Source organism: Pavona decussata, unplaced genomic scaffold (assembly GCF_977016875.1).
Source record: "Pavona decussata unplaced genomic scaffold, jaPavDecu1.1 SCAFFOLD_602, whole genome shotgun sequence".
In the NCBI taxonomy this organism is placed as follows: Eukaryota; Metazoa; Cnidaria; class Anthozoa; order Scleractinia; family Agariciidae; genus Pavona; species Pavona decussata.
This window is the reverse complement of record NW_028145860.1, coordinates 6,491,474-6,519,106: the sequence shown is the minus strand read 5'-3', so window position 1 is coordinate 6,519,106 and position 27,633 is coordinate 6,491,474. Positions and strand designations below refer to the sequence as shown.

Below are 27,633 nucleotides of genomic sequence, written 5' to 3'. Positions count from 1 at the left end.
ACTGATATAAGTTTAACGGGAAAATTTCCGTTAGCTGCGTGGCACTTGTACTTATAAAAAGGGAAAGGTAAAATATAGTTCTCGAAGACGAGTGTTCAGTGCCAATATGTAGAAATTATTCCAGACGTTTCGGGCTTAGCCCTTCATCAGTGGAAAAAGATTTACGTAGCTACTGATATAGTTTGTATACTAGACTCACAGATTACCCGGAAAAATTGAGTAAATACAGCTTCTAAGGATGAGGAGCTAAGACGTGAACGGGAAAACAAGCAGCTAGGTAGTAGTCAGTTTCCTGCTCACTGTTTTATCTCACGCAGTTTGCAAGTTAGTGACACGCTGCATTTCTTTGAAAGTGTAACTTACAAGTGTAAGTTGAGGATGTCAAAGTCTACTCTCTGTGGACAAGAAAACTTAGAAAATCAATGCAATACGGCTGAAGATGAACATGAGATTTAAACGGGAAGTTTTTTGCTTGTTTTATTCACTTAGTTTGTTGAAATGGCACCCTACATTTCGTGCAAAGTCTTGCATGCCAAAAATAAGTAGAGAAGCCATTAATACATTTTTAATGTTTAATCTTGCCGGTTTTGCTTTGAAGCGCAACGTATAAATTCTGTGACCTTTCAGTTTTAATTCAATTAGAATTTCTTGTGCGGTCTGACTGATGTTGATTGTCGGTAAGAGGGTAGACTTAAAATTACTTACACAGTTCTTTATCGATATCTGTTATCACACAGATCATTGGTTGCTTACAGGTTTGGTTGCGACCTGACATGGTGTCTATGCTAGATCACTGTATGATGTATGATCATTAGCACGTTATCTCATTAACAGCCACTTATTTTGTTCAACAGCATGGAGAAGGAATTTTCCGCGTCATTTTGATCTGAATTGGTACATGCTAAAATAGAGTGTTTATTCGTTTTTATTATTCCACTATTATGTCATTTCACCAAATAAGGTCAAGAGAACGCGCAAAATATGAGACCGTAATACACTGTAGTGTCCCGGTTTGACCGGTTTACAACAGAGCGAATACGGACGGAAAAGGCAGAAAAAAGGAGCAACAATGTCCGGACTGGACGAAGAATAGTTTTTGAAACGATGCAGACTCGAAAACAAGTTTTTAGCATGCCAATCACTTGTCATTTATCTTTTCATTTTATGTAATCAAATTAAAGACATTTAACTGGCTTTCTGTGTTGTTTACATCATTCGTACGCGCCATATATACCGATGGACAGTTAATGCCGGGTGTATTTGAAAACTGTTACCAAAACAGAGAAGCCAAAATAACAAAATCTTTTTATAGTGGAATAATAAATCTCTTATTCGATGGTTTTACATATAATACTCGCGGACATTTTGCTCATTGCTCGTATTTTTCCTCGCCCCTTCGGGGCTCGGAAAAATACTACGCAACTCGCAAAATATCCGCGCGTATTATATGTAAAACCATCGAATAAGATATATTTATTGCAATATGAATTTTGCCATACGGATCTTGGAGATTTTCTTTTTCTCTGATAGAGTATCTACGAAATGGCACAAAAATGTGAATTTGACGATATAGATAGACAATAAAACCTTACTGTTCTTGCTTGTTCGGTCCGTATTATGAAATATTGATTTTGCTGTTTTGGCTTCTCAGTTTAGGTCAGTTTGTAGACCTCGCCAGCCTCCTGCTTGGTTAACTTTTAAGGAAAGAATTCGAGCAATATTTCTCTTATAGAGGACCTCTCACGCTAGTTTAAAGAGACCATGCCAGCTATTTTTTAAGAGCACTTTGAAAACTTAAACCAATGGAATCTAAAAAACTGGTCCAGGTTTGTTAGAACTTACTATATTAGACTGGATTGAGGCCACATAATGTCCTTGGCCATGAATGGTCAGGACGGAAACAGACTGCAACTTGAGCAAATTAACCTATTGTTTTTCAAGTCCTTCCCTTGTCTCTTCAGTAAAATCGATGAAAATTATTAAAATGGTTTGTTCTCCCTTTGAAAAAGTCACTCGATATCCTCCTCTTGATATTCAAGGAGCATTTACTAAGCAAGAATAGATACTTAGTTTCAGTCTTAGCGAAAAAATCCCCAAGACATAGCCCCTTTAAAAACTTTTATGCAATTTGTGGGCTTTAAATCAGATGCCGCGCATCCTTTAATTCATGTTTGGTGTTATCAACAGAGTTCAGAGATTCGAACGCTGACGTTTCGAGCTTTAGCTTTTCGATTCGCTCTGACGAATAAACTCTGTTGATAAAACCAAACATTCGTTTCTACTCCCTAAAGACCCAACACCACAGTTTCTTAAGAAACCAACCTCCTTATCCTTTAATTATTTTTTGAAGCAGGGTATTTAGTTTGATGCCGGTTTGTTTCACTCAAACTTTATGTTATTTCGTTTCGTGTTATTTTCCCAAAAAATATTCTAAGATTTTAGTCTTATTAGTTACTATATTTTGTTACGTACCAGACGCCCACAGTAGAGTTGAGTCAAGAGTGTTGGTACATCAGGTGAATGAGCTGATATCAGTGTTACAGCTTCGATGTCTAAACTGAATCAGTCCGATCTACTTTCAGAAACTTTTTACATTTCAAAAGCGGTTTCCCTAAATGAGGGCACAGAACACGGAGAATCATCAGTAAAATTAAGTCTTTGATTGATTGTATACTGGCTATCTGAGCCACTTGATTGGGTTTTGAAGCACTTATGTGTTTGTTGAGCTAAAAACTCTTTTCCAAAACGCTCTACAGTCAGAGGAAACATAATAATTATTTATTTTAATTTACTCAACAGCAAAACCAAAGATAACCAGCCTGCCTCATTTCTAGGGACCTTGCTCTCCTTTTAAGGGAGGATGTGAATAAGAAAGGACCTGAGAAACTTTTTTCGAGCTGCTGTCTCTTCTTTGTTAATGTTTAAGGTTGTATTGTGCGTCTGTTGGCCGTCCAGGATCTCAGGATGTGGTGAGCCCAAACGTTTTACCGCACTGCCCTCTGCCGTCCTTCACAATATATTGCGCTCAGAGCGGTGGGAGAAAAGAAGCAGGTAAAAGAACTGTTTAACAATCGTAACAACTTTGATTTCATACAATTGTTAATTTTTGGCATAACACCATGAACAGAGGCCACCTCTTCGGTTAACTGGCAATATTGTTTTGTTGGGATTGAGGGATAAGCCTTAAAAAATTTAAAACATCTCTTTGACGCTTGTTGGTCTCTCTAGTTATTTTTGGCACGGAGAGTTTTCAATGAAATGTGAGTTGTTGCTAAAGCAAACGGTACTTAAGCGGTATAAAACAAACAAAGAGAACTATGTTGTAGCTACTTGTTTTGTCGTCTATTTCCTCTCTATCCTCAGCTGTGTTTCAATTTTTTTTTTCTTCCGTGATAATCTAAGAGTCTGGTATACAAGATATAGATCTTTTAAATTAAATTGTTTTTGCTATCAGTTTAATGATTTTCCGAGTTTCAAATATTGAAACAATGCCGGACCTCCCCAATCGGGGTGTTTAATAAACTACCTACTATATAGTCATAAGTATCAATTATTCCAGTCCCTAAATAATTATAAGTTGTTAACTTATAAATATCAGAGATAAGCTTGGAATGAAAGATCAGGAAAGGTTTAAAGTTCTTCTTACATTTAACGTTTGTAAGTTTTAAGTAAAATTTGTGAGAAAGAGGCAGGAAATACGTCAGTGTTTCGTAAGTGATTGCCTTTATGATACCCATATCTTTCTCACCTTAAACGCCAGAATACAGATTATATTTTATCATTCTTGCATCTAAATTATCAACAAACTTTAATGTTATAAAGTCGATTGAAGAAATCACTTGTCAAGTTATTTGTAAAATTTGAGATTTCGAAAGTTGTTCCTAGCAACGCGTGTGCCATAGCGCATTGTTTAAATATTTTCTTTTCAATAACTAACAATTGGCAAATGAATCTGAAACATTATTAAACTACAGACCGAGCCGCTTTCACTTTATTAATCTTACCTTACCGATGAATACAGTATCCCAAACCTCGGAATATTGTGGTTAACCCTACGATTATTTTTACTCAGCTCAGCAGACTGATATTACTACAACCCAAATCCACTGTTGTGGAAAATTTAGGGTGCGTTTCTTTGGGATGATCCAGATCAGGATCAATGATCCAAGATTACTTGGATCGAGGTGCAACAAAGGAACCGACGAATCCTTGGCCAGAGTGGATTACTCGGTTCCTTTGTTGCACCATGATCCGAGTGATCTTGGATCATTGATCCTGATCTGGATCATCCCAACGGAACGCACCCTAAATTCATATTTGTTATATTGAATTGGCTAAGTTGTGTCCTCTAGGGCGATTTGAGCTTTTTCTGACCTAAGCGTTTTAAGGCGACTTTCAGGCGATTTTGAGCGAGGTTAGGCGACTTCAGGTCCCAGAGCAGGCCTAAGGGGCAAGGTATTGTGGTTAATTCTGTGGACACCACAATGCAACGCGCTGCTCTGCTCTGCTCGCTCCTGGTCGACTGAGTTCGGATAAAGCTGAAGAGCTACGTTTTCCTTATAAACTGCTGTCCTTTTTTTCCATCTAAAGTCGTAAACAGGAAAGAGGAAGTGCCAAATTTTTGTCATAGACAGAGTCAGGGTTTCACAATCTGGAACGAGTATGGAAAACAAATTGCTTTCAGACGCCGGGTGGCAGACTTGCTTCAAGTTGTCATCAGTTCATTACGTTATCGTTTGTTTTGGTGCTGATCATTCAAATGATATGACTTTGCTGGTTTTAGTGGTGAGATAGCGATTCAGTTAACAAATGATAAAGGAGAAAGTACATTTGCCAGCCGCAGATCGTTCGCAGGTCATTATGCATACTCAGTCAAGCTCGGCCACGATAGAAAGAGCACGCCTCGGTACTAAGGGAAACACGGCAGCAAGGTCAATAACAGCGGTGAATGATAAAAGGTATTTGTTGGCCCACAGGTTTGCATAATCTTGTGTCAAGAAAAGGTGCAACGTTTACTTTGGGAATAATGAATTGATTTACAAGTATGAAAACATTAAAAGGATTTTGTTGTACCTTTACAAATGATTAAAGAGTGCCCTGAAAACTGAATGCGATAGCTGTTGATATATTAATTGTTATTTTGCTTTTAATGCAAACAAAGAAGTAGAAAACTCGATTAACAAAAGTCAAGGTAGTCAGTTCGTTCAGCTATCTTTGTTTTTGATCAATTTAATTTCTTACTTTAAATGAAGACACCTGCACAGCTAGGTAAACGAAAAACATTTTCTTTGGTTATCAGTTTGTTTTAAGTGTATCTATTCGGGGAAAATAATGTATCTTGTCTATTATGTATTTTTATAGCTTCTGACTTCAGCTAGCAAACTACATTTGGCATGAGCTTTTTCTTTTCTCACCATTCGTCGGTTGGTTCAATAACGGGAACATTACAGGTCAGAAAAGTTTATTTTTTATTCATTTTTGTTTCTATTTCCATTCGACATAATATAATTTTTACAACACCTTGAACAATAAGGAAACTAAGTTCTTAATCAAATTCTAAAAGGTATCTTCTAACTATTTTACTTGGAAGAACACAAAGGTGACACGCTTAAAACTGTTCGTAGAATGTTCCCACCTACGTCAAACTCCCTACCGATCAACTCGGCTCCTGGCAAATTTGATCATTGAGATAAGGAAGCAACTTTTGCTTTCCAAACATGTCTCAAAAACACTGCGTTTTTTCTCAAAATAATTTTGAATTTGCCGTTGTTACGACCTTTATAAGATATGTCCCTTTAGGACACTCTTATGTTTGAAATAACATCACGTGTGCAACTGAAGCTACTTTTTGCTTCATCAGGCAAATTTTATACTAATTTGAGTAGGATTCTTTCATAAAAAGACCTAACTTCGACGCTTGTGGTTGTCTATTAGGACCTTCATCAGAATGGGTTATTACTGAGCTTCGATGACTTCACCATAAAGACCAGAAGTTCGTCACCCCCACCGCTCGGGGTTTTAGGAGGATGCGTGCTAACAACAACAGCAAATACCAAGAGGGCTGTGTCACGTTTTATGTGATCATTTATTGATCATTCATCGATGAAACTAAGCCTCAATGATCTTCATCTTTTCACAGGGCAAATGACGTGTGCGCACCAATATCTGTTGCTCCAATTAATGTTTGCAATCATAGCCTCTTCCTTGGATATCAATAACTGCGTCACTGTCAGTTCCATCAAGGACTACTCACTGATTGGCCACATCTATAAAACATCATCCGGGAAATCTCTTCTGACGTGTATAATATCATGTGACCAGGATGAACAATGTTACAGCATAAACTACAAACTTCCCACCAAAACCTGCGAGTTGAGTGACTCCACTCGATACTCACATCTTCAAGAATTTGTCTTTTCACCAGATGCAGTATACTTTGACCACCCATCCCGTCCCTCGGGATCCTGTGTAGGCGACTGGCCATGTATAAGCAAAGGAAGGTGTGTAAATGTAGCGAGAGCTCCTGGATTCAAGTGCGAGTGTCAGCATGACTACATAGGAGACACCTGCAATGGTAATGAAATTAAGTAGACCAGCACCTTTCAAAAGCTCTATTTTCACTGGACCATGATAATCTGCAGCTGCATTGTTTTTAAGGGCTGGGAGAATTGTTCTGTTGTTCGTTCTTTTGTCCTCTCTACCAGCCATGTAAGACGGTGCAAACGGTACAGGTCGTCCCTTTCGTGTCTTTGGTCTCGCCTGAGGTTACTCTCTAATGTAAGCTATACAAGTATGTACACCCCAAGTGGTATGGTTTTCGTAGCCCTTTCGTTCCGAAAACGGTATAGACTTTAAGTGATATAAAAGCACAGACCAACACAGCGTAGAATGGTTGTAAAAGGCTGTGTACTATAATTCAGCTGGCCAAACCAGCCTTCTTCAGGTCCAATGAGCATATATATTGGAAGAGTTGTTTATGTAGTACACAACCATTTAAAACCATTCTACGTTGTATCAGTCTCTGCAATTATATCCTTTGTTTTCTACACTGTTACGCCGATTAGATCACCAATTTGATCCAACTACCAGCAGGATTATCGTCCACGGTTGCTTGCTGGAACATTCAATAGATTTTAAACAATTTTGGTATGGAAGTCTGAAAACGAATATGGATATTAGAGTTAGGTCTGAGGGCAGTATGGAAAAATTATACATTTTGGTCTGAAATAGCATCAGTGTTTTGGAGACTCGGGCGACTGCACTTCACCACCAAAAATTAACAACCAACTGGCACTCCAACTGAAAAGACGAAAAGGATTACACTAACCCCGTAGGTAGCTGTTGCTATTCGCAGCAAGTTAGTTAAATCGTTATGTTTCACATAAAAAAAAAAAAAAAACAAAAATCAAAAGACAAAAAAAAAAAAAAAAATCATAAGCGATCACTTGGCCCTTTTTTTGAAAAAGGAGGGGAAAAGAGAGATAATAGAAATATCTAAGAAGGGAGAAAAGAGAATAAGAGAGAATAAAATAGCAAACGAGAGGCTTAGAGTACTTGGATCATCCTCATTTTTAACATATTCATTAGAAATTCACAAATTTTCAAAATCCCTAAGAGTACCATATCTCTGGGTGGCCTCATTATCTGTCAAGCTTTTGCATTGCCTCTTAAAACTCATCAAAGATCTAACATCCTAACCAACTGCACTTGCATTATACCATAGCCGATTTCTACCCTACTGAACATTAGATGGACTCACGCTGAAAAGTCTTCAATTTTATTATTTTTGTATGATATCATTTCCGTATCAGTCTTACGAGCTACAAGCTATTTCCGGTTTTACAGGAAACAAATTAACGTTTTCTGCTCTTTAAACTGTTTTAATTACTTAAAGTAAAATTGTCGATGAGCATGAGATTAATCAATTAATTCCTTTAGTTAAGCTTTAATTCCGGATTAATGTAATCGTCCTGTGAATAACTGAAGCCTTGGGCCGCCATGAATTTGATTACTAGGTCTACATCCCCTGGATTATTTGAGAAAAAAATGTTTTCAAGTTAGAAAAAGGAAGTTTTGTCATTTTTGTCCTCTACTTTGTTCAATCTCAATCTCAAGTTAGCCGTTGTTTTATTAGCAGGAAATTGATTACAAAACTCATCACTTAGATATCTACCGTAACCCTCATAACTTCCATTTGCGTTACATCACGGAACGTCCCCCGCATTCTTGTTGAGCCATGTTGTACTTCTCAAGTTTATCTTCCTTTCTCGCTTAGTTTGCAGTTCCCCTCCGCTGGGGTTACAGGACAGGCGGATTCTAAACCATCAACTGACAGCTTCGTCAGAAGGCTTCTGGTTGGACTTGAAAACTTTTAAGGCCAGAGATGCGCGCCTATGGCTTAAGTCGTCTTCCTGGGTCGGTGCTATTTTGGATTTTAATCCGTGGATACAAGTCAGCTTTGCGCCCGAAATAAAACTTGTCTGCGGTGTAGCCACTCAAGGGAACCCGTCACATAATTGGTGGACCACGAGTTACACCCTGAAGCACAGCATGACGGGTAAAACATGGAGCGACTATGACAGTGGACAGGGATTTGTTGAGGTAAAATTACAGTCTGTGGGTTAATCAGTAAGCAGGGTGGCAATGGAGCAAAGATAAAAGCTGTCATATCAGCTGCGTTACTCTTAATAAATGCAGCCGATTAGAGAGTAGATTAGAAAGCAAGGACTTAAGGAGAACTAGTTTAACAAGGTCAAGCAGTAATATTGTCTTTACTTCTCTGTTGTAGGTTTTCGTTGGAAATTCAGATAGCAACAAAGTTGTGAAGCACAAACTCTCGCCCCCCATCAAGGCGTCGTTTATTCGCGTTCTACCCCTTAATAAGTACGGACGATCTGCTTTGCGGCTTGAGATTTACGGTTGCGATTTTTTCGGAGATTAATCGTAACGGAAGTTACCACAATTCAATGGGGCCTTCCCCAAAATTGTTCACAAAGCATCAACTGTGAACAGGTCTGCAGTGGTAGCTGTGTTTTGCCCCATCCATATACTATAAACTCACCGTACTTGCCTAGTTGTGATCGGTTTTAAGTCGATCAGGGTCTCAACCCATAAATCCATCAAATGAATGCTTTCTCGCTGCATGAAATCTCTACTTGCATTTTTTCTTTGAGCGATGAGTGGATATGAGGACCAGGGCTAATTCCCATCTCAAGTCTGTCCCAGTCTCACTGTATACCGGCGGTGGCTCGGCAAGGGCCTCGACTTCATCTACTCCGAGCCTGAGTATCATCATGGGAAACATGATTTAGAAAAAAAGTTTGGCTCGGTTGGGAAGCAAATTTGTTGACTAGGTAATTGTAAAACACGGTTTCTAGAAACAAGAATCGTTTCCCAAACACACTTTTTCGTACCGCAAAAGACTAAACGGGAAAACGTTACGTGTTGACAATTTCCCACAACAAGTTTTCGTAGATTAGCTAAGCTCACTGTACAGGAGCACATAACGGAGAACGTTTAAGAAAACATACCGTGTTATGTTTTCCCAGATCGCTTTACGGTCCTTGCAAGGGATATCTGGTCAAGCTCAGTAAAACAGATTGAGTTGTGTTATGATTTGGTAGGTGAATGTTTACATAGATAACAATAAATTAAAAAACGCGCGAGGCAGCGTTCGACAGACATGTTTCGGGGTAACTCACATCACCTTCAGTTTATTTACATGGATTTAAACTTTGCACAGATTTGCGCGAATGGATTAAAGACTCTAGGACGAAGTTGTTGTTGGCTTTCCGAAAATGGTAGCTGGTTATATCTAAACGACCTATTTGTTCCTCCGAAAACAAAGAAATTACTATTTTCAATTTTTTGAAACTTTAAGTTGATATTTTACAAAGAAAACGCTAGTTTTTCATGCTAATTAAATTCAAACATCCAAGGCGAATTAGGCCCTCGACACGACATTTGCCGAGGCGCATTTAGAAGGAGTTTCATCCTTATCCCTAAAGGTTAAGCCTAAAATTATGCTTAGCGTTATTCTTAAAACAAAGCTCATTATCCCTCATCCATCCATTTTTGTTTGGGCATTTACCGTTAATTGGCTGTTTGCACCGGCGTTAGAGACAGATACGATTTTACAAGGGATAATGTGTCTGATTATTATCCGTCTATTTAGACGGATAAAACAAGACGCATTATCCGCCTAAAATTATATCCGTCTCGTTTTCATATTAGGGCGAAAACCATGCTTATCCCTATGATTGTTTTGTTAGTAATCCTTGACCTCTAAAATTCCTAACAGAGCCTTTTAACCGAAACGTGTCGTTGGGTGCAATAGGACTCTGTGACTTTCTCAATGGGAAAGACTATACTGCTTACGACAGACTAAGTTTTTTGGTGTAGTTATAATAATAATAATTTATAATAATACAAATCTTTCGACAGGGAGTTTACGTCACAAAAAGTGTTTTTTAGTGGGGCCCTGCATAGCATAAATCAGTGAAAAAAATAAGCGAGTAATGAAAATTTCAATAGACAAAAGAGTAATAGGATCTGAAAATAAAACAAGATTAAGAACTTTATGTCTTGATAAAAAAAAAAATAGTTAAAGACTTTAAAAGTAAACTGTATACAAGTCCAACATCTCGAGAAAACATAATTAAAAATGCAGGAACCACCTTTATCTCCGTTGTTTAGGTATTCCAATCATTTAAACAACTATTCTTAGAGGTTTGAGGGCCGCAGTTCGTGGTAGATTTAAGCTAGAGTTCTTATCATGTCCTTGTCAGACATAGTAATTATGAAGGTCGGGGCCACATGTCAAAAAAGAGTCACCAGAAGTAATATTGATATCTGTTCATTCATGTGCTAAAAGCTGGAAGCTTTAGCCTTATGGAACTGTTATGGAGGAGTAATTTCAAGATTGTTCTGAATTTAGGAATAAACTGACGCACGAAAAGCAGTGAACTTTGCCTTATTTCACTTTTCTTTGGGTTAATTTCCGCTCTATGAACTTGTGATATGCGGCATAGTCAAAACTGGATTGGACTTCAGATCTATCATGGTGACGAGAGTTTGTTTTTTTTTTTATATTTCCAGGGTTAACTAAATGAACAAAAACACCCGACTACAAACCAGCCAAGAGTGCAAATCTATCTTAGCATACCTTACCCCCGGTGAGCGACTATCACCTAAACGCGCAGTCTGATTGGCTACACATGACAGGTGCAGTCTATTGACCTCGAGCTTTCAGGAAAGTTACACATGCATTTGTGCAATTGTGTATCAGTTTAGGACAACATGAATTTCTTTTATTGTAAAATACGTTGTGTAATTTTGTGTCAGAACTGTTGTTGGAGAGAATGATGATGTGTGAAGCTGTTCAGTGTTGTTATTGCATCCAATTTTGCATCATGTCTTCCCACATAAATAAAATAATCATTGTCGTACCTTTATCCTATGTTTTCGGTAGCATTGTTTTAAAACCTGGTGCAATTTTTAGAGTTATCATTAAAGATAAATTTTCTGGGTGTATCGTTTGCCCTTATAGGAGAATTCAAATTTCACTATATCTTATTGAAATTCCAACATGGGTAAAGTTTGAATAAATCACAGCACGAGACCTCAACCAATGTTTTAATATAACTTGCCTTTACATTTCTTTACGTATACACTAAAATAAATCTGAAGCTAGTAATTGCTTTCGATTTAAAGAATATCTCGAGTGGAAATAAATAAAGCAAGCAAGAAAGAAAGATAGAAAGAAAGAAGTAAAGAAACAAAAAGAAAATCAGGGAGGAAATGGAAAGCGCGGGAAAATTACACTCAACCGGAAATTAAAGCAAGTTATTACCGGAAGCCGCTACCCAATCAAAATTTACATGTTGTGATCACGTGACAAGGATGGCTTCGACATGGCGGCCGGTGTAAACTTGAGTGATGTACGGATAGAAGAAACACTAAAAATAAGAATTGGTGAGTGTCAAAAAACGCAAGAATGCAATCAGGAATTGCTGTAAATTAACTCGACAATTTTTCAGGGGAGGCAAAAAATCTGCAACCGAGGAAAGAACCGAGATCTTCGCGAAACTGTTATTGCATTGTGACACTCGACCAAGAAGAAGTGTTTAGGACAGCTACTGTTGAAAAAAGTTTGTGGTAAGTTCCCCTTATTAAATTTCCATGTTATTTTTTAATTATTTTACAGAGGCTAGGAATGATGATAACACATTTTCGTTCTACGTTTTGTGTGTGGTTAAATTACAGCACTGATTATCAATTTTGTTTCGTCTTCGATCTTCGATGAGGAAAAAAATATTATGCGGCTTATTTTGAGAGCGCTCTAGCTACAACACTGTGTAAAGCTTTTACTGATCACTTTGCGTGTATTTTTCCTGTGGGTTAAAAAAGTTAGTTTACCTAACTGTCGTAATATTTCGATCTCAGAAACGTCTTTATAGATTTTTATCATCTTATACGAAATACAAATTCGAGTGGTTTGTTCCTGGTTCGTACAAAGACAGTTAACATAAATCTCGTTTGCGATTGTGTGTAGTATTTGATTAAGTTTACATTAGCAGTTACGTTAAAAGCGTGTCATACGTGACTAGAATTCAAAAGCGGCCGTTTTAAACGAGTTTGATCTCACATGTGATAGAAATACCCCCTTCTTAGAACTCCTTTACATCTGATAGTTAAGCTTATAAATTGTATTTTATTAAAAGCCAAAATTTTTCGTAATTGAACACGTACATTATTTTGTCAGAAAAGTACACATTCTTTTCAGTTCGGTTAGTTTAAAAGTAATAGTTCTTCAGATTCGAGTGAAGAATTGTATTATTTTAGATTTAACCGTTAATTAAATTTTGAGGTTTTAGAGCATACAAATTTGTATTTTTAAACGTAATTGGTTTAATATTTTCTGTATTTTTTTATTTTTAAATTTACATTCTTTTTATATCAGGTTTTCTTGAGGCACCTTGCATCCATTCTTTCGTAAGATTTGTTATCAAAACTGAATTATTTGAAAAATATAAAACTTCCAAAACCTTCAGGACATATCTGTGATTTCTCACCAGTTAATTTATTAATTATCTGTGGTTAATAAAGAAATGTTTCTTTGGTCATGATCCACTGTTCAAGGCCTGTGATATATAAATAATTAAATACGAACGACATAGAATCCTTGCCCAGAAAATTTTTCTAATCACCCTTACTGGGGTTTAGTAAGATAATGACAAAAATAATTATCAGATTTGGAAAAAGGTCACCAGATTTATGACAAACTCAGAGTGCTTTTCTTTGGGACAAATATTCCAGAATCAGGCATTAGCCTTAATTTTCCGATGTGTTGAACAAAGTTTTTACTTTTTCTGTAGATGTTTAGTACTTGGCAGTTAACAAAAAAAAAAAAAAGAGTTTTAGCTTGTGCCTTTGTGGAATACTCAAAATATGTGCCAAAAAGCATGTCCGTATATGGCTGAAATTAAACAAGTGAAATTGTTTTCATCATCACTCCCCATAGTCTAAGGGTGAAGGTGCACTTTTAGTCACCCAAACATGCCCTCCCCTATCAATCAGCCATTCCTGCCACTGGAACTAATTGAAGGCCTGTCCGCTCTTTAATATACACCCCGAGCATTTGTTTACCTAATATTGTAAAACTCATTTTCATATGTTTTTTTTTTCACCAGTCCATTCTTTGGTGAAGATGTCCATTTTGAAGTTCCCAGAGACTTCAGAACATTATGTTTTTACCTCTTTGATACTGACCTTATAGGAAAGGATACTGTACTTGGAAAGGTAAGTGATAAACAAAGCCTGAGCTTTCTGTCAAAGTTCATAGAAACAGAGCGGCGGTGAAAAGAAGATGTGGTGATGATTTGGTCTGAAGATCCAAAGTTTTTCAAAATAATTATGAGAAGAGAAACAGGGAGAAAGTGCTTAGAAGGTGGACTGGCCTGGGTACTTAAGAAAAGAGCTTAGGCCTCTTTTCACCATGAGGTGTTAATATTTAGGCCCCTTTAGGGATTTGTAATCAAGTGGGTTTTTTACAGGGTGGAATGATTAGCTCCGCACCCAACTGTTATGAAGCTTTGATGCAGGCTTAGCACATGCATTTTCACACATAACCCCAATATGTATACATCTCTAACAATCAACAACAACAATCTTTATTTGTACTTTTGCCTCATGTGAAGTTGATTGCAAAAATATGAGAAATAAAATTAGGGTACTGGCTGCCTGGAATAACCATTGGGGCTAGTGCAGCCAGGCAGCAAGTTGACATCAGCATTAAATGAAAATAAATTACGGGTTGGCAAGATAGCACAAATTCACAACAGACACACACAAGGACAGAGAAAGTAACGCAAAAGATATAACAACTAGGAATTACTAGGCTAAGAATGTTTGCACTGTGAACCCCTGTGAACTAGCATCATCAAGAAAAATTGCATCCACAGCTTTTTTTTTTATTTCTAATCACTGATTCATTTCTTGTGATTTCAGGTTGCTATCAAGAAAGGTTGTGTTCAAGCTTATCATACAGACACATGGTTTCCCTTAGTTCATGTTGAACCTGATACTGAAGTCCAAGGAAGAATACACTTAGAAATCAAACAATATGAATTTATACCTGATACAGATGATGATGAATTTTCAAATACACCCAAACTTAGCATTAGGTATGTTTTTGTGTTGGATTTCTTCTGGTTTTGCAACAATCTCATTATTCTACCCAAAATATTGAGGAAACTGGGCAAATTTGGGGGAACTGTCATGGATAATTTTCAGATTATTGATTATTAAATATATTAGCATTGTTGTTCCTAAATGATGTACTTATGCATACACTTTACAAAGCTACTTTTCTAAAGCCCAAATAATGAAGTGAAAATGGCTGTATGTGTGCCATGCTAATTTAAAACTGTTTATAGGGGATTCCTCAGCTAATAAACCCTTCTGGCTTCTAAGATTATAATTATTATAAGAGGATTTCTTACCTCTATTTCTTTCAATAAATTAAAATATGTATGTAATAATTTTGTGACGTGAAAAAATTTAATTTTGTATAAATAAGAAGAATTATAACACACAACAATAATAATATTATTATTGAGAGATGAAATTTCCTCTTTGACGTTTATACTTAAAGTTCTTGTTGGTCTGACAGTGGATGTCTCTTTCTTTTCAGAATTTTAGAATGTTCTGATTTATATGGGTGCAATGGTAATGGTACATTCTCTGATCCTTATGTTAGTGTCACTGTCCAAGGACCACTCTCTAGGTACTATTAAATAAACATTAAAAAAATATATTATAAACTGGATCATTGCATAATACAATTCCAGGCATTTGTATGGCTTAATTGTTAATTAAGTTGTCAATGAATTGTTGTTAATTATTCTGTTATATTATATTTACCTTTTCTGGACTGCTCAGGTGTTTTGATTGGGGGGTTATACTGATTACAGTGGAACCCCGTTTACACAACCACCTTTGGACCATGAACATGTGGTCATAATAACAGGGTGGTCAGATTGACGAAGTTGTAAAACTAAGGAAATGACTGGGATTTCAATTTGTTTGGGGCACAAAAAAGAGGTTGTCTTAACGAGTTGGTTGTATTAATGAGGTGGTCGTAAGGCGGAGTTCCAGTTTATTATATTATTTTGAACATTTTAATTTGATCCTATAGGTCAGAGCCTAAAAAGACCAAAGTCAAGAAAAGAACTTTAAACCCACAATTTGAAGAAACATTTCTCTTTGAGGTAAAAATGTACAATAACTTTGCTACTAAAGTCAACTCCCAGCAAAGCACTGATTCTCGATCAACAACTCTTATCAGACATTGTCTAGTTGATACTTTAAAAAGACATCCATTTCAGGTACCAATAATTGGTACAATTATTGTAGCGACATGTCTGGTTAAAGAGAGAGGTAGCCACTTGATAACAAGGTGTTTGCTAAGACAAAAGAGGAATTGACTGCAATATGCCATATCTATTTCATTTTACAATACTGGAATTTTTACTGAAGATTTCCTCTGGAGGAAAAACACAGTTTTTTTAGTGTTTTTAAAATAATGTTATTCTTTTGTTTCAGATACCACCGGATGATGTTGAAAGTTTAGTATTGAGGTGCGTTGTATATTAACTTTATATTACACATAATAAAAAAAAAAACAATATTTTTTTTGTTCTTGTTTCACTGCATCATACAATACATTAATTACATTGGACCAAGATAATTTTAAAGGAAAATATTTCTTGTTGGCACTTAGGTGTGCGGCATGGAGTGCAAGTCTCATTGGGGAAGACATCTTTCTAGGAGAAGTATGTGATCTTTAGTTATGTGATGTGTGTATCTATCTTTGAGCCTTGTTGTTTAAGTTAAGCCAGAACTTATACTGACTTTGATGCAATTACTTAATCCACAGTGAGGTAACTATGCTCTCTTGTCACAGCAGTAATACCACTTGGTATTTTGCATCGTCTAACATTTATTACTGATTTCAAAATATGACACTGATAGCAATGTTTTTGTTATTCTTACAGGTCAGAGTTCCTTTGAGTAAATGTGACTTGTCTTCAACACATGAAGGATGGTAAGTTCTAAAATAATAAAGTTTTCATTCTTGTTTAATTTAATTGTTAACCATTCTCATGGAGGTACGGTGGCGTAGTAGTTGGTGTGCCAGACTTTTGATCAGACGGAAGGTCGATGGTTCAAGGCTCAGTTGGTCTCTTCATTACTGTGTCGTTTCCTTAGACAATAAACTTTGCTCCATTGTCTCTCTTCACCCAGATGTATAAATGGGTACCCAGGGTTGTAGCTAAGAAATTTGTCTGCCGGTAAGCTGAGAAATTGAGCCGGCTAAAGAATGCGCGAAGTGCCTTCTGCCGTCGGCATAGCCGACGGAGGGGTAGGTATGGGAGGGGGTTGCCCCCTCCCATTAGGGGGGTCTGAGGGGCCTCCTCAGGAAATTTTGAAAATTTTAATTCAATTTGGTGCACTCTGGTGAAATCTAGGGGCTCTTTTATGCAAAAAGAAACAACCATTGAAGAGAAGGTGAGCTGTGGTGCTGCAGTTTGAAACGTGCAGTACAGAGATTCACCCTGAATTTATTCAAAATTCTCTCCCTTGCTTTGACGTTTCCATATTTACTTCGTGTGGTTTTCGTGGTTTGGCGTCCCTTGAACTCTCTACCAGGTCTATTCACTGTGCCCCTAAGGAGAATGACAGACCTTCTGAGCAGACAGTGCTTTGTTTTACTTCAGTTCATCAATCTATGCTGTTTTCTTAATTCTCTTTTTGGTGAGCTCACTAGAAGAATAGTTCTTTATTTAAACACGGTAAAATCCATCAGGAGTATAAAAAATTAGAAATAACCTAACTCTCCTAAACAAAATTCAAAACCTAACTACAACTAATCTAATCTAACTAAAACCCGTTTTTCATGAATGCCGTGTATACTCTAACATTAACAATGAAAATACGTGAGTAAGATTTTCAACATTTACTTAACATAAAAGTAATGAGAACGAAAGCTACATCGCTTTCCATTCGTTCCGAAAAGATAAGTGCTTTTAAGTTTGCACTAGAATATCAGAAAATCGATTCTTATAAACGCTTAGAACTGCAAACAAAAGAGCTGTCCACTCGGTCGTTCAGCTGTTCATCCAGTTTCGCGGGTTCGTTCACTCGGTTTCTCGTTCGTTCGTTTTCGCCGGCGAGCACTCGGCGGACCGTTTACGTTTCTGGGTTTTGGTTTCTGGTTTGGTCAGTTGTTCCTCCATTTGCCCAGTTCTTCTTGCTATTCATGAGCATAAACATGTTATAAGCAATAAAATTTAACCAATTAAAACATTACAAAGAAGTTCCTTCATGTTTTTTTCTCTGTCATGCTACAGAGAAAGACTTCTTCTTTCTCCCATCTGACACAAATACCTGGCCCCAGTTGTTCAAAGAGCGGATAACTTTATCCACTGGATAAGTCACTATCCAGCGGAGCAAATATACTCCACCTGACGCTTTAGGCAAGTTTTCTACACAATCACATACTTAAATTTCACATTTGCTTCTACCCTATCCACAAATTATAAGGCTATCGGGAAAATCTTTCACACATTTTATCTGCCGGATAGCGACCTATCCAGTGGATAAAGTTATCCGCTTTTTGAACAACTGAGGCCTGGTAACAACTCGTTCCCAATCTTTCGCAACGCCTTGAATGCGGGGGCTATCGGGGTTACCAAGCTTCGTGTTGACAAGATGGCGGACGCAGAAAACGGAAAGAGGACACGGTAAACAAGTTCTCAAAACCAGACTTTATTTCAATTACTTAATGGCATCGATACTCAAGGTAGTCAGGAGTTTATTCAACCTTTTCACTTAAAATATATTATTCTAAATCGAACAATTGCTTGTGGGTAACTAAAGAACTGTTCATTGCCCTTTTAACCGAGTGCTTGCCACCCAAAATTCAGCCGGCGATGACCTCTTTCCCAGCCGGGGAATTTAGCCGGCAGCCGGAGCTTAGCGACAACCCTGGGTACCAGCAACATACTGCTTAATACAATATAACCCTGTGATGGCCTAGCATCCCATCCATGGGGAAGTAGAAATATTCCTAGTTGCTTCATGCCTCAGAAACTGGTTAAGTTCTGCATGCTGTGTGGGCCACTAAGGCTCAATGAATATAACCTTATGGTTAAAATTTCTGTTACTTGTTTGATAATGCATGTTGCCTTTCCTGTTTAGGTATTGGCTTGGTCCACGTGAAGAGAAAAATGATCCTCCTAGTAAGCAGGATTTAGGCTCTCTGAGACTTAGAGTTTGTCACTCTCAAGACCACGTCTTCCCATCAAGTTTCTATGATCCTTTGAGGGAAACAGTTTTGAGTATCAAAGATGGGCAGGTATGAAATTATTAACCTGTTTGTAATTTGGGGTTTAAAGTGATCCACCTCAAGGCTGTCTTTTGCATTTGTTGTATTTTATGGGTTTTATATCTTAACAAAAGGACAACAGAAATCCTGTATATTGATGTACCTGTTTACAATAATGTTAATTTATTTTTAGGATGTTCGGACAACAGCTGCCCATATTTTGGGTGAATTGGTTAAGGACAAGGCTGCAGTAGCTCGGTCATTTGTCAGAGTTTTCTCTCATCATAATCAGGTTTGCTGTTTTGAAATTAATCAGAAAGGATGTTATAATGAGTATTAAACCTGGTATTTAACAGGAGGAATGATGTTACAACCAAAATAATGGAGTATGTAAAAAAAAAAAAAAAAAAAAAATTAATAAAATAAAAAAAATAATGGAGTATGTGCCGGGTGAAATCTTTCACAGATGTTATAACATACATGAAATCTGATTCTGGACAATAGTAAACCTAGAGTAGCTCTCTGACACAAAACCTGTGCAAATTAAATCACAGAGGATCAATCAATTCAGCTTTTTTTGGGGAGGGGGGTGGGGGTGGTTAGCAGTACAAATGTTCTCAGCTGGCTAGCACACTGTGAAAATAATTTATTGTGTCGTATTCTGTTTTGATGGAGTTGTAATGTTGGATTAGTCCTCTGAAGAATAAACAGACTCTACTTTTTCAATATTGATGAATGCAAATAAAATAGTTTTCCTGTTTAAACTGCAAACTGATATATTAAAGTTAGATTCACCAACAACTTGTAAAGTTGAGTGACTTATTTAATCTATTTCAATGTATCTATACCTTTGATGAGGTTGTTACTGTACTTTTGATTTCAGGTTGTAGATTTTATTAAACTTGTTGTGGATCATGAAGTACAAAATACAAAGTGAGTATAATAATGCCATGAATGAATAAAAGGGATCTTCCTTCAATTTGTTTGCAAGTTACACACATGTGTTGTATTGTTTTTTTCAATTCAGTTTACGATTGCTATTGTGCATGAAATAAAATGATGTTTTAAGGCAATAAAGGATTCAGCCTTGGTTTGGTTTCAGCTGACTCATCCTGAGTCATCTCTCTTGTCATTTGGCGCAATAACCCCACATGCTTCTCTCCCCCTTGTGCACGCTAATCTCCTCAAAGACAACGGAAGAGTCGCAGTGCCTAAAGTCACTCAGAACTGTTTATATATGAAATGACTTGTATTTTAGAATGGTAGGCCCCCAATTAGAAGAATAAGCACAAATAAATTTAAGCCGATTCCTATGCACGGTCAACTGGCATGTTGTTGTCTGGTTTCTTTGAGGAAAATCTTCTCACCTTTTGTTTAATGGTTTATTTCAGAGATTCCAATACACTGTTCAGAGGGAATTCAGTAGCAACAAAATCAGTGGATGAGTTCATGAAACATGCTGGCATGTATTACCTTCATGACACTATTAAATGCCTGGTAGATGAGGTGAGATTGAGTTGCAAAAATATATATTTATGACAAAAATATTAATAATGATTTTATGATGGATAAAATCTGATATTTTAAATTGTGATATAGAAAAATATTAATAATATATTCATGTGCATACATTTTGTGAGGATTTTCTGTAAACTTTTGGAATTGTGATTATGGAACTAACAAGTCAAGGTTGATAAAATAATGATTCAACTTCAGATATTTGATGACCACAAGCGTTGTGAAATTGACCCAGCAAAACTTCGAGAAGGAGAGTCTTTAGATGCAAATTTGGTAAGTATGTGTCATGTTGTTTCCTTTTGCTGTTTGATCTACTACCGGATAATGTTCAGGATCCTATCTAGGAGATGAACATTTTCTGGTCCTTTTTTTCAGACATGGCCTCTCAAACTCATACCCATTTTCAGACCTGGTTTCTAGAATCCATACCCGTTTTTGTAAAATCCATTCCTGTTTTCAGAGTTACAGACCAAAATGATTAAAATCTATACCCTTTTTCATACCCTACCCTTTGGGCCACACTGTAGCTTATATTTAGGGGCACCCCCCCCCCCCCCCCCCCCTGTGACAAGGTGAAAACCTTTGTCTTGTAAATAAAATCACATAATTTCCAGATAACATTTGTTGACTTTGGTTTTCCTGATTTCAAATTTTTTTATAGGTTAATCTACGTGGCTATGTGAACAGAATATTTGCAGCCATCACCTGTTCTGCTATGGCATGCCCTACTGTTATGTGTCAAGTGTTCCATAATATCAGGGAAGCTGCTACATGGAAATTCCCAGGTAAGAATACTTGATAAAACTCAATAGAGACCCAGTAGATCTCTGATCTTGTGGGAGTTGTTGAAAAAGCCCCTTGCAAGTATTGAACATTAGCACGGTGGACAAAATGACCAGGGAGACTTGTTTGATGAGAGATGCCCCTTCAGTGTTCCAGATAGCTTTCAAAGTCACGGAGTCCATAAATTGTTTTTTTTTTTTTTTGTTAAGGGGTCAACAGGTGTGGTTCTCTCCAAATCTTCTTAAGTTTACCATTCACTTTGCTGGGTCAAAAGCCAGCACTCTCGAGACCTCTCTCTTATCTGGAACACTGCCCCTAATACTCAAAGGAAAAAAACTTAAATATCAAAGAAATGTTTTAGGATATCACAATTATCTCTTCTTGCAAAACAAGTGTCAGTCATTTACTTGCACCCCAAAAAAGCAAACAAACAAGTAACAAGCGAAAACAAACAAAAAAGGAAGCACTTGTGTTCTATTATGGAGTATCCGGTTTCAAGTCAATTTACTTACATGTAATGTAAAGCTGTATTTTTGTAATTAATCATTAATTGTTTTGTGGTGCTGATTGATGCAACCAAATGAACCTTAATTGACATGAAACAGTTGACAGTTGTTGTGTTGGTAATCATGTTTTGTTTCAGATGATGATGACGTTTGTTTCACATCCGTAAGCGGTTTTGTGTTCCTGAGATTCTTTGCCCCAGCAATTCTAAACCCAAAATTGTTTCAGATGAGAAATGAACACCCAGTAAGTAACTTAATATTCATATTAAGATTATCAACATTCTGTGAGAGAAAAATGTGATCTAAAAATACCATTACTAGGTATGGAAGTTGTATACAAGTGCATTTAGCACTTTTTCTAGACCTCAACAGTGCATGACTTACTTACAGAACACAGGGAATTCATCATCTCTTTTATTACCATATTGAGGAGAAGATTATTTACTGCAACCCCTTTTCTATAAATGTTTAGAGAACATACCCATACATCTGCAGTTAATGGCTAATTAATCTGTTTGGTTGTGTGCTATTTAGTATTTGGTTTAAAAAGAAAATGTACGTAATTGTAAATAATTATTAAAATTGTTTTCTTCTCTTTTATTTTATTAGGATGCACAGACAGCGAGAACTCTTACACTTATATCAAAAGCAATACAAAGTCTAGGAAATGTTGTTAGCTCTGTGCTGGTAGGTACATGTAGATATCCATTATCATCTGTGTTGCAAAGCTCCTGTTATTACTACTATCAAAACCAGTCATAATTGGGAATTTACCTCTTCACATGATCGCTGTCAAAATTAGTTCAAACCATTGCATCTTTGTAAGTGTACATTTAAATATACTAAAATTTTATGGTTCTCCCTTTTCCAGCACCATTTACTTAATAAACAATTTTTTTTCTTATACAAAATGGGATATTAAGTTAATTGAAACATGTAGTTTGTCAATCAAACTGCTTTTGTCTCCCAGGGTGACTGGGAATGCATAAGTTATTGGGACAAGGTGATCTACTTTAAAATTACTCTTTGTTTGAGGCACTGTTATCTAATGTATTTCTTGTGAAGGGTGAAGGCTGGTGAGTTGGGTAATCAATAAGGGCAAGGAAAACTTGGAGAGAAACAAGAGGAGAGTAATAAAAGGAAAATTGTATGAAAAACAGATAATACCTTATTAAGGAACTTTCGCTTCTTGTCCTAAAATAGTGTGGACAGGTGAAAGAGCCATATATGGAGACACTGAAGTCAGTGATTCTTGATCAGGAGCATATTACTGCAGTCAAACGGGTGAGCAAGTTTTTCTCATGATCTTTCATGTTGTGTTTAACATCTTTAAACTCAACTTAAAATACTGCTGTTTATCTTTTAATACTCTGAATTTCAGATGGTAGATGATTAATGTTCAATGAATTTGTTCTGCAGAACACAGAAATTTGTTATATAAGTAACTGTTGTTTGCTTTACCTTTAATGAATGGCACAAAGAAACTATCTCAAATGAATGTGAACTGTTGTTGTTTCAGTTCTTGGCGATCATCTCTTCACCCAGTAGAGCACAAGGTCTTCCTGTAGACTCAACCATTGTTCTTAAGGAGGGGTGAGTATCTTAAATCATGTTAACCAGGGCTTGAAAGAAGGCAAGAATGATCACAAGTGGTCCTACATGTATTTTTACAGTGAGCTCTATTGAGAGCCAAAAACGAAGATTTACCTTGCATCTACAGTGACTGATCTCCTATCAAGCATTTTACTTGCCTGGCCTGGTTGGGTAACGTTGACATTAGTACTAACTCTGTCTCAGTTCTGGAAGAAGATCTTATAGACAATGATTCTGTCTGTGTTTTTCAGTGGCAATTTTATGATATAAGTTATTTAATAGTTAAAACATTCCCCAGCACTTGGACTCTTTTTTAGATAAATTTGTGGTAGGCAAAGGTAAAGTCCCACTTCTTCCAGAGACAGCCCATGTGCCAGGTGGGATGCTAGTCTGTCATTGGGTAATACCCAGTTATGCCCTAGCAGCTGGGGATAATAATTGTTTATTAAGACATCCTTGGCAGCCAATAGGCTAAATTAAGGATAATTGCAAAGTAGATAAATAAAAAAAAAATATTGACAAAATCTAAGATCCAAAACTAAAAAATCCAAGAAGCCTTAAAAAGAATCTAAAGGAGCCAAATATAGCCAAACTAGTTATGCACGCTGGCATAGAAAACAATTGTGTGCATCTTAAAGACCTAGGACAGCTATAATGCACACAGGCAACAGGCTATGAAGTTTGTGGTCACTATTTTCCATAGGCGCTCTGTTAGCTCTCGCCTTCTTGTGTGAAGGGTAGCAAGGCTTGCTCTCTGCAGAGTCTCTACATACCCCTTGGCTTGTGTAATGATTTGTTTGCTGGTACCCACTAATCACTTGGGTGTGGAGAGATGGTGTTGCCAGTAAGCCTAGTGATTTGTCTAAGGAAAGAATGCTAGAGCATAGACTAAAGGTTTGGTATTTTCCAATTTTGCACAATTTCATAGATTTTGTAATTGTGTATAAAATGTAAGGCAAGTACTGAATGTCTAATAATGAGTTTTCTTTTTCAGGATGTTGATAAAGAGGGCCCAAGGAAGAAGTAGGCTAGGCTTCAAAAATTTCAAAAAAAGGTTTTTTGTTTTGACCAACAAAGGACTTTCATATTCCAAGGACAAAACCAAGGTTACTCTTGGTCATATTCCTGTCTGTGATATCCTGGGAGCTGAACATCTGGGCGAGGAATCCTTTCATTTGAAATTGGTAAGAGTTGTTCAAATTAGCATGAGTATTTTGTTAATGTTTTGTTAAATTATTTGGTTGTTGCCTTATGATGGCTGTGCAGTGTTATATTTTAATAACACATCTGCTTGCTCTCAGTGGGAAAGAAACATCCAGTACAATAGTGGACTATGGAACTTTGTCATAAAATACCTTGATAAAAAATATTTGATATCTGCCATCCAATTTTAATGACAAGAACAATTTAAACTAAAAGACAGGAAGTCAGTGTTGATTTTTGTAAATTCATTCCATGTGTAAGCGCTGAAAATTTTTTGAATTAAAACACCGTATTATGAAAAACAACCTATATGGACTGAAAATTTAAAAAATAATAATAAATAATGATAATAAAAAAAAAAAAACAAAATCACATATGGTGATTATTTCTCTGTGAAATGGGAAAGTGTTAATAACAAAATATTGGCCTTTTTTCGCAGACCTCTAGGCATGAACTTGAAAGCCATTTTTCAATCTGCCACGTTGATGTTTTGTTTTGACTTTCAGATGGTTCAGATAATTCAACCTGACAGGTTGTTGTACATTCAGGCAAGCAATACTGTGGAAGAAAGGGAATGGTAAGGAAACTGAGAATGTGTATGCTTTTTACATGTACTCCCATTGTCTCAGTTAAACATTAAACATAACAGAAAGGACATAACAAAGAAAATGGGTCATAAATGACTTTTGAAAGACTAAGATGGCTTATTGGATATTTGGACTGTTAAATCAACCCATACCTGGCAGTCAAGTTTGCTGTCAAAATTCCTTACTTTTTGGTACAAAAGAGCCAGTCTTTTAACAGAAAGGACAAAAGTCACCGGCAAAGGACATTCTTGCCTTCCTAGGCCAAGTTACCTAAAGCATCTTAAGATAAGCCAGTGGGAGTTTTCTGCAGTCATTCCCTGACTTGCAAAGGATTTTCTCATGCTCCATTTGTTCCCTATCCTCGGTAAGCTGTCTTCAGCCAAGTGATCCAATATAGTACTTGAGAAAGCCCTTCAGAATTTGCTGTGTGTTCAGCTGAGGGTTCATAGAACCTTGCATCCTTATGTTACTACACATATTTATAAATCTAAGCTCAAATTGAAAAATATCTGTGATTAGATTCATAAAGCTGTCCAAAGTTAAGATAAATCCTAAGTACTGTCTGTTGATAATTGGCTTTCATTTTATATCTTAACTTTATAGGAGGGCTTATGAATCTGTCCCTGATTAAAAATGTTGGTGGCCCTATTCCCATATATAGGACATAAATATATTAAGAAATTTAATCTCATTAGTATTCCTACTAGTAATTGAATTTTATTCATTTTGTAAATTATTTTGTCATGAATATTGAGTTATTGATGAATAATTTTTTTATAACAATTATTTTATAGGACACGTGCCCTGCGTAAGGTGTGCCAAAGTAATCCACACAAAGCAGAAAAATATCACCCTGAAGCTTTTGTTTGTGGGAAATGGCTGTGGTAGGAAAAGAGGATTTGATATCTCATGATTTTATTTTGTTACCACTTTAAACTAAATACACCCTTGTTAATTCAAGTAAATTATTTCACTGTCAATAAAAACATCAGCAAATGTTTCTAGTTAAGAATTTCTTTGATGTGGTTGGCCCTGTTTGCCTTCTTCCTTTTAAACAAATTCATAGTATAAGGAGGTGAAAGCCACATGGTCCTCCAGTAGTTTTCTTGTCGGTTGATCTACACTCCAAATCGGAAATGTTCATTTTTTGAGAGAAACCACTGGACCAGTGAATATGCGAACCAACATCCCTCATACGCAACCAACAGGATGCTGAGTCAACTGTGAATTTAGACAGGGATTTAAGGATCTCGCTACTGTGCCGTCATTCAATACTTACCTCCCTTCCTTGCTTTTTTTGGCTCTAGGTTCACATACTTGAGAATTTGTTGAACAACTTGTATTTTTTTTTTCAGCTGCAAAGAACGTTCAGACAAAGTATCAGGCTGTACAGCAGTCACTGAGTAAGGACACTTGGCATTCATGTTGGTTTCGTGACAACGGTCTTGACTGTTTTTTTATGTCCTATTTTTTTTAGTGATAAGCATAGCGACTTGTTTAAAAAATCTTTTATTTTTCCTCAGAATCCCTCAACCCAAATGTGTGAATGTAGCTATAGATTGTGATAGAGAGATTGAGAGAATACACTCATTGTTCTTAGTAAATCTGGACAAGTTGGATGAATTACAAAGTAAGTTCTTGTTCAGTACCCATGACTTGTTAGTGCTGGAAAAAACAGTGTTTAACTAAATTTATCAAATTTTAATCATGTTGTTACTTTGTTGTGCACCTAATTCTCTTGAGGGAATCTCGTTCAATAAGCTCAGGGTGACCATCGCCCCTCAAAGCCCCGCAGATACTACTGATGTACTGCAAACCCCAAGTGTAGGTCTAGCTTACACACTGTAAGCAATGTGAAACTTGCATTATAACAAGAAATTGTAGAATTTAATGGCTGCTTAGCGCTTACAGAACCTGATTTAAATGCTCCAGGGATTTCAGGAGACTTTAAAAGGACTTACAAAGGAAACCGTCATATGTGCCCTTACACACGGCTCAGGTTCATTTCTCGTGTTTGCTGCAGAGATGTAAGCTTATAAATATGTACATAATATGGCCAAGGTTAGAGAGCCCTTGTTTCTGCCCCATAAGCCACTGTGTGTGTACAAAAGGGAAAGGAAAGATTGAAATCCAATAATTGGATTTCAATCTTTTATTATTCTTTAAATATTCTTCTCATGAATAATTTTCTGCTTCCTTAGCTGAATGTGAAAATCAATGTGAAAGCTGTACAGCTGAAGGGACAAACCCAGCAATGTGGCAACAGAAGCTGACGACAATCAATGAAATCTGCTCACATATAATTAGTTTAGAACAAGAGCACAAGCAGCACCGGAAAATTACACATCGATTAACAAGACATGGCAGCAAGTGAGTGGTAACCTTTGTGATAGCAGCAATTCAAACACTTAACATGTTGAGATGTGTCCCTTTAATAAGTAAGGTGGTCAGTCATGGGTGGGTGGGGGGGGGGGGGGTGAGTGGGTTACCTTATGGCAGGTGAGAGATGTGTGCTAATGGTCTAATACGAGGGTTCTGCTTTTAAGAGGTGTTT

General features: G+C 36.8%; 2 protein-coding genes across 3 annotated transcripts in view; both read left to right on the top strand.

Annotated features, from left to right (window-relative positions):
- Positions 1–4,570: 4,570 nt before the first annotated feature.
- Positions 4,571–11,287, top strand: LOC146449719 (retinoschisin-like). The gene is made up of 5 exons (XM_085101329.1): positions 4,571–4,931; positions 5,362–5,450; positions 6,140–6,574; positions 8,276–8,601; positions 8,789–11,287. The coding sequence occupies exons 3-5, from the start codon at positions 6,145–6,147 to the stop codon at positions 8,939–8,941; spliced, it is 909 nt and encodes a 302-aa protein (XP_084957455.1). The 5' UTR covers positions 4,571–4,931; positions 5,362–5,450; positions 6,140–6,144; the 3' UTR covers positions 8,942–11,287.
- A 585-nt stretch (positions 11,288–11,872) lies between these two features.
- The window catches only part of LOC146449718 (ras GTPase-activating protein 3-like), an 18,860-nt gene continuing 3,099 nt past the window's right edge, over positions 11,873–27,633 (top strand). For both annotated transcript variants that reach the window (XR_014860657.1, XM_085101668.1), the window contains exons 1-25: positions 11,873–11,973; positions 12,039–12,156; positions 13,692–13,800; positions 14,509–14,684; positions 15,194–15,286; positions 15,698–15,770; positions 16,105–16,139; positions 16,283–16,334; positions 16,557–16,606; positions 18,763–18,919; positions 19,083–19,181; positions 19,773–19,822; positions 20,281–20,395; positions 20,606–20,680; positions 21,069–21,192; positions 21,834–21,940; positions 22,306–22,383; positions 22,900–22,980; positions 23,216–23,289; positions 24,284–24,473; positions 24,999–25,069; positions 25,874–25,963; positions 26,435–26,482; positions 26,603–26,709; positions 27,281–27,449. Coding sequence is in view for 1 of the 2 variants with exons in the window: in XM_085101668.1 (XP_084957794.1) it covers positions 11,913–11,973; positions 12,039–12,156; positions 13,692–13,800; positions 14,509–14,684; positions 15,194–15,286; positions 15,698–15,770; positions 16,105–16,139; positions 16,283–16,334; positions 16,557–16,606; positions 18,763–18,919; positions 19,083–19,181; positions 19,773–19,822; positions 20,281–20,395; positions 20,606–20,680; positions 21,069–21,192; positions 21,834–21,940; positions 22,306–22,383; positions 22,900–22,980; positions 23,216–23,289; positions 24,284–24,473; positions 24,999–25,069; positions 25,874–25,963; positions 26,435–26,482; positions 26,603–26,709; positions 27,281–27,449 (2,402 nt within the window). In the remaining variant the exon portion in view is untranslated. The remainder of the gene's footprint in view (positions 11,974–12,038; positions 12,157–13,691; positions 13,801–14,508; positions 14,685–15,193; positions 15,287–15,697; positions 15,771–16,104; positions 16,140–16,282; positions 16,335–16,556; positions 16,607–18,762; positions 18,920–19,082; positions 19,182–19,772; positions 19,823–20,280; positions 20,396–20,605; positions 20,681–21,068; positions 21,193–21,833; positions 21,941–22,305; positions 22,384–22,899; positions 22,981–23,215; positions 23,290–24,283; positions 24,474–24,998; positions 25,070–25,873; positions 25,964–26,434; positions 26,483–26,602; positions 26,710–27,280; positions 27,450–27,633) is intronic.